Source organism: Equus caballus, chromosome 17, assembly GCF_041296265.1.
Source record: "Equus caballus isolate H_3958 breed thoroughbred chromosome 17, TB-T2T, whole genome shotgun sequence".
Lineage (NCBI taxonomy): Eukaryota > Metazoa > Chordata > Mammalia > Perissodactyla > Equidae > Equus > Equus caballus.
The window spans coordinates 47,361,895-47,374,633 of NC_091700.1; the positions used below are offsets into that span (position 1 = coordinate 47,361,895).

The window sequence follows — 12,739 nt, forward strand, 5'->3', positions numbered from 1 at the left end:
CAAGGAACAGATAGTAATTAGTTTCACATTTTGCTCACTGGGCAGCTTAACGTTCTTGTCACCTTACATTGAGTTTTAAATGTGCAAAGCACAAAGAATGTCAAATGTGTTTCTCCGACTTGGGGCTAGGGCTGGAGGTCATACCTAGTAACTTGAATTGCTTCTGGCTACAGAAATTAAAGGGCCTGATTAATTATAAAAGAACAAGATAATATGGTAAAAGTACATCAAGGAAGGCAACGTTTGTGTGTGTATATACACACACATATATATCTGTGTTGTGTGCGTGTGTGTGTAGACTTATATATAAAGGCCTAGGTGTATCTTTTTATTTTCTTTCACAAAAATGCCATTTGTTAGCTTATGGAATCTGAGTGCTAGTTGATGGCTTAGATTACTGCCATTTTAAGGAAAGAAAGAACAGTAGGATCTTATTTACAAAGTAGCATTCAACCTTAATAATTTTCTCCTTTGAATATTCTCAGACAACACAGGTTACCCAAAACGCAGAAGGAGATGCATCTTTTTCTTTCTTTCTTTTTTTTTTTTTGCTGAGGAAGATTCGCCCTGAGCTAACATCTGTTGCCAATCTTCCTCTTTTTGTTTTTTTGCTTGAGGAGGATTAACCCTGAGCTAACATCTGGGCCAGTCTTCCTCTATTTTGTATATAGGTCATCGCCACAGCATGGCTGGCAAGTGGTGTAGGCCCACACCTGGAAATGGAACCTGGGCCACCGAAGCAGAGTACACTGAACTTAACCACTAGGCCATGGGGCCAGCCCCTCATTTTTTAACATAATGAATATTCACTACCTTATAGTTTGGACAGTTTTGCTCCAGCTATGACTCACTAATGCCTTCTTTTAAAAATTGCCATAGAAAGGTAGAAAAGATCCCTTTGGAAAAATCCAAAACCACACTAGCAGTTTTGTCTGCTGTTCTTTTGCTTAATTGCCTGGGAGTAAAGTTGACTCATTTATGAGGACTTAACCTAGTGTCATTATTAGCAGAAAAGATTATTTAACATCATAAGAAGAGATGGGAAAATTTCAGGCACATAGCATCCCAAACATAAACTTTATTTGCTACCCTCTTGAATAATTTGTTTGCGTGTAATGTTGTTCACACCACTGATAAGAGAAAATGTATTTAATAACTACTCAGAATTAATATGCTATAGTATGCATGGCTGCCTAATTTAATTTATCTCTGATTAAGCCTATTATGTTTGAGATCGCTTTACAGAAGAGATTTTTTTTTTTTTTGCCAGCTGTAAGCTTATTTGAATTGTAATATAAGTTAATAATGTGTGAAATAACCAGTGGTGCCTACTTCTAAATGTTAATTTTGCCACTGACTTCCTGCGATGATGCATACCCAGATCATTTGTTGGCATTTAGTTAATATCTTGCAAGAACAGATATTGGAATAAATATGAAAATTAACTATTTTAGGATGCAGAGACAGAACAGTGGTGCTTTAATTCTGAAATCCAGAGAACAAGCCATTGCATTATGAAAGTAATTGAGAATCAATGATTCATAATCATATAACATGATATATAAGATAACACATAACTTTTGCGTGATTTTTGTTCGGAATGTATACCTTCAACATTAAATAATCATTTGATCAGATGAAGCAGGAACCTCAAGGGTTTGGCAGTGACCTAGGCAGCACTTGCCTTGAGGTCCTGGTGATTAGTCTCTTCAGTGGGCCCAGCACAAGGGAGAGGAAGGGACTTGTGCTATTGCTGACTTTATGCTTATACTGAACCAACTGTTTCATCTGCCAGTCTAATTCTCCCTTTCAGCGTCATGGACGGTTATCACCATCAAGTGGGCTAATTACGTCTCCTTGCTCAGCAGTTGGCCTCATTTGGAGTGATGCGCATCCCTAGATATAGTTTGCATGGCTCAGAATGTGAACTTCATTATTTATATGTACATTTAAATTTGGTAATCTCATTGCTTCTCACCCACTCCAGAACTGCTTTTCACTTGGAATGCCTGTTCTGGCCCTCTAATTGAAATTCCACCCAGTCCTCAAGGCTTTCTTTAAATCCTGCCTGCTCTGTGCAGATTTCCCGACCATCTTAGGCCTCGCCATTTCCTCTTTGAGCTCCTCCTGAGGTCTTTGCCTTGATCATTTAGTCACCTTTCACGTATTCTACAGTGAGCTCCCTGAAGGCAGAGACCTTGCGTTTTAAATCTTTGTGCACCCACAGTGCCTAATACAGTTTCTTATGCAAAAATATTATGTCAATAGGTGGTGGTGATTGATGGTCAGAATGAAAACCTGACAAGGGAGAAACTTATATATCACAAACCCTAGGTGAATAAATTTAAAGTCAGCTTGTAGGTTCTCATTTGTTCTAAATGTGAAGTGGAAACTTGCATGTAATGTTAAAAATATCAGAGATTATAAAGTAGATTTCTCCTCACTTTGAATGGCTCTTGCTAGACCTATAGTTTGAATCTCAGAATGTATATAACATGATGTTTCTTAGCCCTGGCTTACATTAGAATCAGCTGGAGAATTTCACACATGGATGCTGGTGACTCACCTTCAGAGCAATTAAATCAGAGAATAGTATCATTTTTAAAAAACTAACTAAATGTTTCTAGTAAGAAGCAGGAATAGAGAACCACTGGTGAAAGGAAACTTAAAGGTCATTAAATTCATTCATCCATCTGGTGTTTGATTGCTTTCTACAGCTGTTTAGTAATGAAAGAAGAGTACTTCTAATAGCAGGATTAAAATTGCAACTTTCTGATGCAGGCCCCCATTGCCACAACTAATCCTTCTCTCAGACTACCAACCAAGGTGACTCACCGTCTCGGTTTGTTGGGGACTGTCCTAGTTTTAGCATGGAAACTCCAACACAGTGGGGAAACACCTCAGTAGTGGAAAAACCAGGAGGGTTGGTCATTCTCCTACCAACACATTCATTATGTGGATTCTACAGAGCTTTTTTTTGATAAATTTCTTTTTGAGAAGAAGGAAGAATATTTTTGAGGGTAGAGTATTTAATAAAACTATGGAAATAATTAGGACACTTTAAAACCTTAGCATTTTTAAGGGGAAAGAGACATATCAAGAAAACAGGGAGAGGCCGGCCCCGTGGTCGAGTGGTTAAGTTCGTGCCCTCCACTTCGGCAGCCCAGGGTTCGGATCCTGGGTGTGGACATGGCACTGCTCATTAGGTCATGTTGAGGCGGCATCCCACATGCCACAACTAGTGGGACCCACACTAAAATATACAACTATGTACTGGGGGGATTTGGGGAGAAAAAAAAGCAGAAAAAAAGAAAACAGGGAAAACATTGCAACAGGTTCTTTTGTAGAATTCTTGCAATTAAGATAGAGGGGGCTTTATTGCATGTAATTAATTAAAGAACATCAAAATATTTTTCACTTTTATCTCTGCTATGTAGATAAATTGAGTGACTTTTTTAATGTAAGAAGGAATTAAACAAAAATCTCAAATTTGAAAATAGTATAATCAACTAAACTAAAAACTACTCGAGGATAATTGTTTTTACAAGTGAGAAAACAAAGACATATTCAAGACTACATGGAAAGTCACTGACAGAGCATCTGGCTCCTCCATCTTTTTCTGGTAGGTAATTTGGCTTATTTCCTACTATACATCCTTTTATTCCCAGAAACATTTAACACAGTCCTTTCCTTTCAGATAAGAGTAAATTTTAGTAGATTGATAGAAAAAAGTGAAACTATTTTACTAACAGAAATAATTTTTAACAGTTTATAATTGGAACATTAAAAATTATTCATCATGAATGCCCATTTGAGTTTTATTCTGATAGCATGGTGCAGTCCTGCAGCCTAAGGATTAATTTGTCCCACAGTTATTTTCCATTCAGGTTACATAATCACTGAGCAGCCAGTCTGATCACTACATGGTTGATTCATTTCATTCATCGATTGCCAGAATTGCCAGATGTGGCCCAGCAATCTGACTGTCTTCATAACCAAATCAAATCTACTGAATTGGCACCAATTCAGCCAAAGCTTTGGTGATCAGCTGCCCACGATATTGATGGTACCACCTAGATAAGATGTTAAACTGTACTTTTAGAAATGTCTGGTTTCCTTGAAATCGTGATAAGTTTTGCTCCCACTCTAAAAGTTATATGCTGCTATAGGAGAAAGCATCAATAAGTAAAACTTCTGATATACTAGATTTTCCCTTAACAAAACATTTAGCTGAAGTTGTAAAACTCAGAGAAACATGTTGTAGCATGGGACGTTGCAGATCAACTCGTCCATCCTTCCCAAAATATGTTAATAAATAGCACCTGAAAAAAAAAAGTGGGGAGGGGTCTGTAGGCAAAGAAGTTTGTAATATGTCAAGTAAAACAAAACCAAATTGGTGCCTTGAATGGAGCAGGGTAGGGCATGGGGCCAGGAGGCATGTTGCAAAATTGTCTAACCATAGAACTCGGTATCCTGAACATCTGGAGGGTCTTCATCCAGCCTCTGAATTTTGTAGTTAAATAAACTGTGTCCTAAAAAGATTAAGAAACTGATCCAGAGTTAAATGCTCTCTTTAATTTTTTTTCCAGTCCTCCTTTTTCTCCCCACTTTCATATTGCTTTCCCTAATTGCCTGTAAGGACTTTCCTCTTCGCTCCTCAGTGCTGGCAAGTTGCTTCTAGTTGCCCAGCTTTCCAGTGATGTCATGCCTAAAAACGGAAGTGAAAACTATTCACTTAGATGTCCTTTTAGAGTATTTAAGGTTTCAGTATCTTCTCATGTTCTGATTTTAATTTCTTTTATTTATTGGGCACCTACAGTGTGCCAGATTCTTTATATGTATTATATGATTTAATCCTCATAACAACCTGCAAAATAGATAACATGTCCATTATGTCCATTCATTGGGATGAATATTAGCTCCCCGAAGATCATACCTACAATAAGTGGAAGAGTTGGGATATAAAACAATATCAATCTGACTACACCCTTCCATCTTATCAAGTTCAAAGATAGGATCACAGCTACATTAGAAGCATTGTTGACAACAGTTAATTTTTTTAGAAAGTTATTGGCCCGTAATTGATATGGCATAGTATAGAGAAAATGGCATAATTTCAGGTAGACAAATTTGTAACAAATGTACTCAGGGAATAAAAATATATTGAAGTAATGTATTAAAAGGGTAAGCAGCAAGCTGACTTAAATTTGTTTTGGGCATAAGGTGAGGAATACATCATGTATACATTAGTACGTACTTATATACATGTATTCTTAAGCCAAAAATAGATACCTTTCTGGGTAGTAGTGGGGTGAGTACATAATTGGAAGGTGATCTGGGCATGTAATTGTGAGAATTTCTTATGTGGATAGTTTTTTGCTGGATAATGGTGCTTTTTATATGAATGTTGGGTACATGTTGAATGAATGCCTAGATGGAGTTTCACAGTTAATACTCAGTGATAGAAGTTACTCAGCAGTCTTCCAAGTGAGTGATCATTGTCTAGAGTTATCTTAAAGTCAGTTGATTTTCTGCAGTCTCTTTTCTTATTTAATAAACTTACATAGCTTGTTAAAAAATATGTACTTATTTGGGCCAATCCTCTTACTATTCTGTTTTTAAATCCTTTTCTTGATAGCTGTTCCTTTCTTTTTTCGCTTTCTCCCTCCATCCCTCCCTCCCCTTCTCCCACCTTCTCTCCCCTCCCTCCTTTCTTTCTTTTCTCCCTTTTTCCCATCCTTCCTTCCTTCCTTCCCCTTCCTATGCATTGAGAAATTGATGTGGCATCTGCCTCAAAGTGATTATTGGTACAAACTTCTGGAGCCAAGATAATACTGAGGTGCTATAAAGATAAACTTATGGAAGAGTTCAACTCACTTTTGCCTGATGCTCCCTAGAAAATAACAGATAATTAAAATGATTTTAGGAATATCCTACCTGAAAGTAGTTCTTAGGCAGTTAGTAGTTGATTTGGGGTAACACCTAAAATTCTCTGGTTAAACCAACTAGACTAGAATGAAATAAATAATAAGCACATATAACTACAAGGTCAAATATATAAGACTGGGAACTTCTGGTTCTGACAGCCTGAACACATGTGTTTATGTTTTCTTATTCCAAAAATCTCCCTAAAATTGTAGCAAAGAAGAAAAACACTATAAAGAGATAGTGAGAGAGGACAAATAGAGGAGGAGATGCTACTAAACAGGAGATGCCAGCAAACTTTTGGAAGATGGCACAGTGATGGAGCGGGGAGGAGCTGAGGTGTACTGAGAGAAACCTGCAGATTCATTCTTCGGGACCCTGGGGAGGCTTCAGAGGGGTGTGAGGGTGGGTCTGGAAAGAGGGTGATTGATTGAAGGTAGTTAGAGAGTAGTTAGCAGTAGTTAATGGAACGCAGTATATAGAGTAGTTAGACCTTGTTCCTCTGCCTCCCTCACACTGCCACTACCAATTCTCCATCCCCACTGGAGGCTTGAGGGATAGTCTTGTGTGAAATTGAATCAGAGATGCTCTGGACTCACAGAAACTAGATCCAGGGGAGAGAGGTGAAACTCCACAGAGTGAACATGGAAGACCCTTCTGGACTCCTCCACAACATAGCTCTCCGAGCATCGATAACCAGGGACAGGCTCTTTAGACAGGAGTTTGAAGGATTCTGATCTAAAGAAACTGAATAGCCAAAGAAATGACCTGACTGGCATTTGGAGTAGCCCTGGAGATGGCTAGATTCCCCACCCAGTTACCTCACAGGGATGCCAGCCAGTTAATAAGCACACCCTGCCCCTGCTCAGGGCTTCCAGTCTGTCTTGTAGGGACACTGTCCATCAATATAAATGAATTTTATATTTTATTTATATATTTTTTAAGATATTCATATGCATTTAAGATATTCATATATATATAAAGAAATATATAATATATATATAAATGTCTTAAATATAAATGAATACTGAGAGGGTCACCAGATGTTTGAGTATAGCCTCCAACATAAAATATAGAATCATGTAGAGAGATCAAAACAGAGAGAGAAAGGGGTTACAGAGACTGAGAGAAAAGATAGATGACTGAAGAAGCAAAAGCAAAGCTTTTAAAAACCTATAATATCTTCAGAAAGATAGATGATCTATCCATGAGCTAAAAAGAGCATTCTTTTTATAAAAAAGGAACAGTCAGGAAATAGAGATCTTGGAAATTAAACTTATTGTAAAAAAAAAATTATTCAGAGATAGAGAAGATAAAGTCAAGTAAACTTTCTAGGAGGTAGATTAACAGGCAAAATGGACAGTGGGGGTGGGGAGGAAAGAAGGGAAGAAATGTAGTGGGTCAGTCCAGGAGGTTCAGCATTTTACCAAAGGAGTTCCAGAAAGAGAAAACAGAAAAAGTGGTGGGGAGACAAGTATCAAAGAATAACACAAGAAAAAAATTTCAAAACAAAACAATAGGAATTTCCAGATTTAAAAGGAAAAGAAAGTGCCAGAACAACGGATAGGCAAAGATCCATTAAGGGTCTTTACTATGAGATTTCAGAACACCAGGGATTAAAAAAAAAAGATTCCAAAATCTTCCAGAGAAATAAAGCAGGTCATTTATAAAAGATCAGGAATACTGATGGCATCAGACTCCACTGCAACACCGGAGCTGGAAGATAAGGAAGTACCACCTTCAAAATTCTGAGGGGAATGACTTTTTACTTAGAATTCAGTTACAAGCTTAATAGCAAGCGTGAGAGTAAGACTAAAACGTTTTCAGACACACAAGGAAGGTCTCAACAAATTTACCTCCCGTGTACCTTTTCTCAGGAAGCTACTAGAGAATGTGCTCTACAAAAATGAGGATGTAAACCAAGAAAGAGGAAACCATGGGATCCAGGAAACGGGGGACCCAGCACAGGCGAGAGGCACAGGGATTTCGCAAGATGGTGTTAAAAAGAAGCCCCAGGACAACAGGTGGGCAGCTGGCCTGGGAAACTGCTAGACCCCACGGACTGAATGGGAGGCTCCTGGAGGGAAAAAGAGATGTGACAGATTAATGATTGGGTTGATCACATAAAAAATGGTTTAAATAGGGTTTTTTTAGATCCCTTGGATAGTTGAGGATCAGTTAGTAATAGATACACAGAAAAGGGAAGAAAAAAAATCAGGAAAAACAAAATATTGAACAAGATAGGAAGTATATTCTTATACGAATGGCTCAAGAGTGAACAATGTTACATGATCATAATAGTGCAAACATAGAATATCAATCTAACCCCAAATTGCTACTTAACCTACTGGAGAGATGGGGGAAGAAAGCTTATTGGAAGGTGGTGATGGGTAGGAGTGCTACATTTTTCTCATTTTGCATAGTAGTAAAATAGATAATCCCTAAAAATGGTAACTTAAAAAATATCATTGTGCATACATTACTTAAGTATATGGAATCAAATATCAGAATTAAAAGTTGAAAGTGCTTTCCTCTCCCATGCTAGGATACAGCCTCCTTGGGAGGGTGGTTAGGGTTGCTAGTTAGTCTTCCTGCCCTGGGCAAGCCCCTAGATTAACCAAACTGAGAACAATTGTCTGGGGCCAAAGTCGTTCCTGTGTAGGAGGTTACTCACTCTGGCAAATAAATATCTTTCCTAATAGGAGCAACCAAAAAAAAAAACGTGTTTTCCTCTGAGGAGCAGGAAGGAGTGGGCCGGAAGAGGTCGGTAGGGGATTGCTGTTTTGGGTTATAGGCCTTATGATGTTATTTGCCTTTTAACCTGTAGGCATACATTACTTTGATAAGTATTAAGTTGGTTTAAAAAATCACTGGAATTAGAAACAGAGGTTATAAAACCAAAATGTGCAATGCCCGCCCCTGCAAAAAAAGCAAAAAGAAAAACAGAAGAAGAGGTTGATGGTGCTTTCCTTGATACCTTTCAGAACTCATTTATTTATCTCATGTCTAATAACAAACTAGGGGCCTCAGGGCCCTGTGCCACTCTCACTCCAACCAACATTTCTGTCATCACCCCCGCTCCCCACGTTTACGCTCTTCTGGGCCACTTCATGTTCCCTTTTCAACACCTGTGTTTTCCTCACCTGGGCCTTTGCTTCTGTTTAAGGTATTGGTCACCTTCACACAGATTCACACAAACGCACGAACACAAAGACCCCTTGTTCCACCTCCATCCCTACCGGTTCAGATGCCTCTCTGAGGGGTCTGTGAGGGGCTCTGGACCACAGCATTCTCTCCCCTTTCTTTTAATTCCTATTGTATTGCCCCTGGGACCACGTACCAACACTGCCTTGAATCACAGTTGTTGGTTTTACTTGTCCTGTCTTTGTTACGAGCCTAGGTGACAAGGGCAGTAACCATATTGCACTGATGTTTGTTCCTCCTATGGAGCCTGGCAGAGAGCTGACATATTCCAGGTACTGCCTCCAATAGTAAGTAGATGAATAAATCTTTCATTAAATGTGAAATCTGTTCAGTCAGATGGCCCAGTGCTAAACATCTGCACCCACATAAATAAATATTACTGGAAGGTAAGGATTTCTCATTTGTTTTTGTTTTAAGGAAGCTTGTGTGCTTTCTCCTAATGGGGAAGATCATATGCAGAGCCTAGGGGTAAACTATTCTCTAAAATCTTTGCTTTTGCTTCCTTTGTGAGGAATGTGGAAAACTTAGCAGCTAGAGGGTTGAAGTTTTTATTTGACTCTGCAGGGGTTACAAACAGCCTGACACTGAGGAAAGTGTTGCAAGCAGGATGTCACCTGGGCCTCCAGGTAGAGAAGCCCCTGGATGTCACTGTGCATCTAGTGGACAATAGCACAGCCTAAGATGTGACAGGAAAAGGGGAAACCTCTCATGAGGGCAGACATTAACATAAAAGAAGAATTTTATAAATACTCAATGATATAACACGGTCACCTAGGTAGAATGGTGCTAGCTAGGGCTTACATTCACAGCTTCTCACACCTAATTTAAGTCCCTTTCTACTTAGTCAGGCTTTATACTACACTCCCCAAATCTCTTTGTAACCATATAACAAATTCTAACAGTCTGAAACATTCAGTTTATGGAAATAACAAAATGCCCATCAGTATTATGGTCTATGCAAACCGTGGAGTACTATGGAGCCCGTAACAAGGCAGGTCTATAAGTTCTGCTCTGGTGAGGCTTTAACTTATATGGCTAAAGGAAAAAGTGAGTGTGGAATAGGGTGACCTCCCTCACATCTTTACTCAAATGCATCTTTTGAACGAAGCCTTCCTTAACCACTGTATTTGTAAGTGCAAACATCACCCTGGGCCCAGCTTTTTCTCTATTAACGTTGATCGCTATTTGACATAATATGTATTTACTCATTTGTTTATGATCTCTCTCCCCTATTGGAATGTAAGCTGCATAAGGGATTTTGTGTGTTTTACTTACTGCTTTCCCTCCCCCGCCCGGTGCCTTCGTATGACTGAATTTGTATGAAAATGCTTATTATTTGCCCAGAACAGTTCTGGAAGCCTACACAGACCTAACAGTATTTATCTCTGAGCAGTAGGACTAGGGGCATGTGGGAGGAAGACCTTTACTGTATGTATCTTACCATGTACCTGTATCACTTTGTAAAATGAAAACACTAGTTTAATAGGAAATCCCATTTAAAATGTTTCTCAAATGGCTATAATAAAATATAAGTTATTTAGTCAGCACCATTTATTTCCAGTCCTGACATAATGAACACCATTCAGAATTTCTCTTCTTTCCAGAAGTCAAGTTGTAAATGGGCCATGATTCAAGCCCATGGACTTTATATTTTATGAAGCCTTTACCAACAGACTTTTTATTTCCCATCACAGTGGTACCATCTGTACTTATGCTGTTGTGGGGGAAAAAAATGTGTTCTTAGGTAAGATACATTTATATCTTCTAAGTTTTAGCTAAGTGACCCGAGGCAGGTCACTTCACCGCCCTGAGTCTCAGTTCCCCTACCTATAAAATTGGCATAATTTTCCCTGTGAGCAAAGGGTGTTGTCCAAGCAAAACAAGATGAAGTTTGTGTATTCAGTGCCCAGCAGTGTGCGGTTTAAGGCCGAGTTCAGTAAATGTTAAGTCTTTCCCTTTCCCTGTGGAAAGTGACCCAGAAGAACACTCTTAGTGATATTCTTATCCCTAAGTACTCAAAGTGTGACATCACCCAGGGGTTTATCAGAAATGCAAACCTGATCTAATGAATCAGAATCGGTAGTTTAACAAAATACCCAGGTGATTCCTTTGCACAGTAAAGTTTGAGAAGCTCTGTTTTTATGCTTCTCGCAGCAGTGTTGCAGACAGGCTTGTGTTAATCAGGTTTTTTATTTTCTGTATTTTGTTAAACTTTGACGTCTTAGGGCATTGGGGACCCCAGGGGAGGCACTGGCCTTCCCAGAGTTAGCTAATTCCTAGACATGACAATTTGCCTGGGAGCAAACCTTTGATATGCAAATCAACCAATCCTGAGTCCTTGCCCCCTCCCCGCCCCCACCCCCACCCCTGGACCCCAGAACCCACTAAAATTATTCAAACTATCCAAGCCTTAACCTTCTTACCCTGCCTTGCTTTGCATTTCCTGTGGAAACCACAATGAAGGCTTTTGCCCACGTTTTCCCCTTATTCCCTCTGCTCCTGTCCCACCTTGGTGTCTCCCCATGTGGCCCTGCATGGCCCTCCATGGCATTGCATGCCCACCTCCTCTCAGAAGCTGTAACAAACTATCCTTTCAGTGGCAAGCCTCTCCAATCTGCTGGCCTCACCATACCTGAATAAAACCAAAATCCCAGGTACATTTTAAAACAAGGCTGCCTTTGAAGCTTTTTTCCTGGTTAAATGCCCCCTCTACCCCTCCTCCTTCTCCTTGCTAACTTTAGTTTTATTTGGAGAAGTGTGAGGGTGCCCAGCAAAGCCAGATGTTCTGGTGTGGCATGACTAACAGGCCGAAACACAGGAGGAAGCTTAAGCCGCCTCATCAGCCTGAACTTACTTTTAAATAAAGATGATCAAGGATAACCATGAACAAGGTTGTAAATCTGCTTAATGTAGTATGACTACGTTGAATGCCAATAAAGGTCCTTAAGCACAAGCTTTGAACACTTCAGAAACTGCTATTGCAAATGATTAAGACCTCCAAGATAATGGAACCGTTTGAATTGAAACACACAAACTTATTTACGGTATTCTGAGATGTCAAGGAAACAAATGAAAACCTGCCAGCCACGTCCGTTCATTTTTCCCTGTGGCTTCTTAATATGGTATATATGTTTTAAGTGGAAATAACTCCTGCCAGGGAGCAGCTGTTATGCTACCAAGCAGCTTCCCGGCCCACGTTTGCATTTACCTCATCTCTTCTGTTTTGAAGACACTCTTTATATATGGAAGTGAGCTAACCGAAGCTGGGGATAATAAAAGCAAACATTGAAAGAACATAAAAGGGACTTTTCTCCCTGTGATTCAAAGAAAAAAAAATATGATAAGGAGTATCTACTTCAGAAATGCTCCACCTTTGTTAGATAAGAGAACAGAAGACAGCAACGGTATAGTAACTTTTCCCTTCTAAAAGTTTTTTACTACACTTTTGTAAAGAAATTAGAATTTGATTAGCAGCCTTTAATTAGAAATATTAGACAAAGAGATTTTCCATTGTTTTGTTTCCATAAAAAATCAGTTTTTTTAATCAGTTTTGTTTCCATAAAAAATAAACCCTTCTCACCACACACACACACACACACACACACACACA

General features: G+C 39.1%; 1 protein-coding gene across 33 annotated transcripts in view; it reads left to right on the forward strand.

Moving 5' to 3' along the window:
• Positions 1-12,739, forward strand: part of ENOX1 (ecto-NOX disulfide-thiol exchanger 1) — a 536,733-nt gene that overhangs the window by 299,661 nt on the left and 224,333 nt on the right. For 11 of the 33 annotated variants that reach the window (XM_023621625.2, XM_023621630.2, XM_070239795.1 and 8 more), the window contains one exon: positions 7,803-7,949. The exons of 19 other annotated variants lie outside the window; for them this stretch is intronic. In XM_023621625.2, the coding sequence (XP_023477393.1) occupies positions 7,862-7,949 (88 nt within the window). In that variant the 5' untranslated portion in view covers positions 7,803-7,861. Of the gene's footprint in view, positions 1-3,437; positions 3,623-3,872; positions 4,067-7,802; positions 7,950-11,675; positions 12,677-12,739 lie in introns of those variants that run through there. 3 more of the 33 variants (XM_070239803.1, XM_070239796.1, XM_070239798.1) reach the window with 3 other exon arrangements.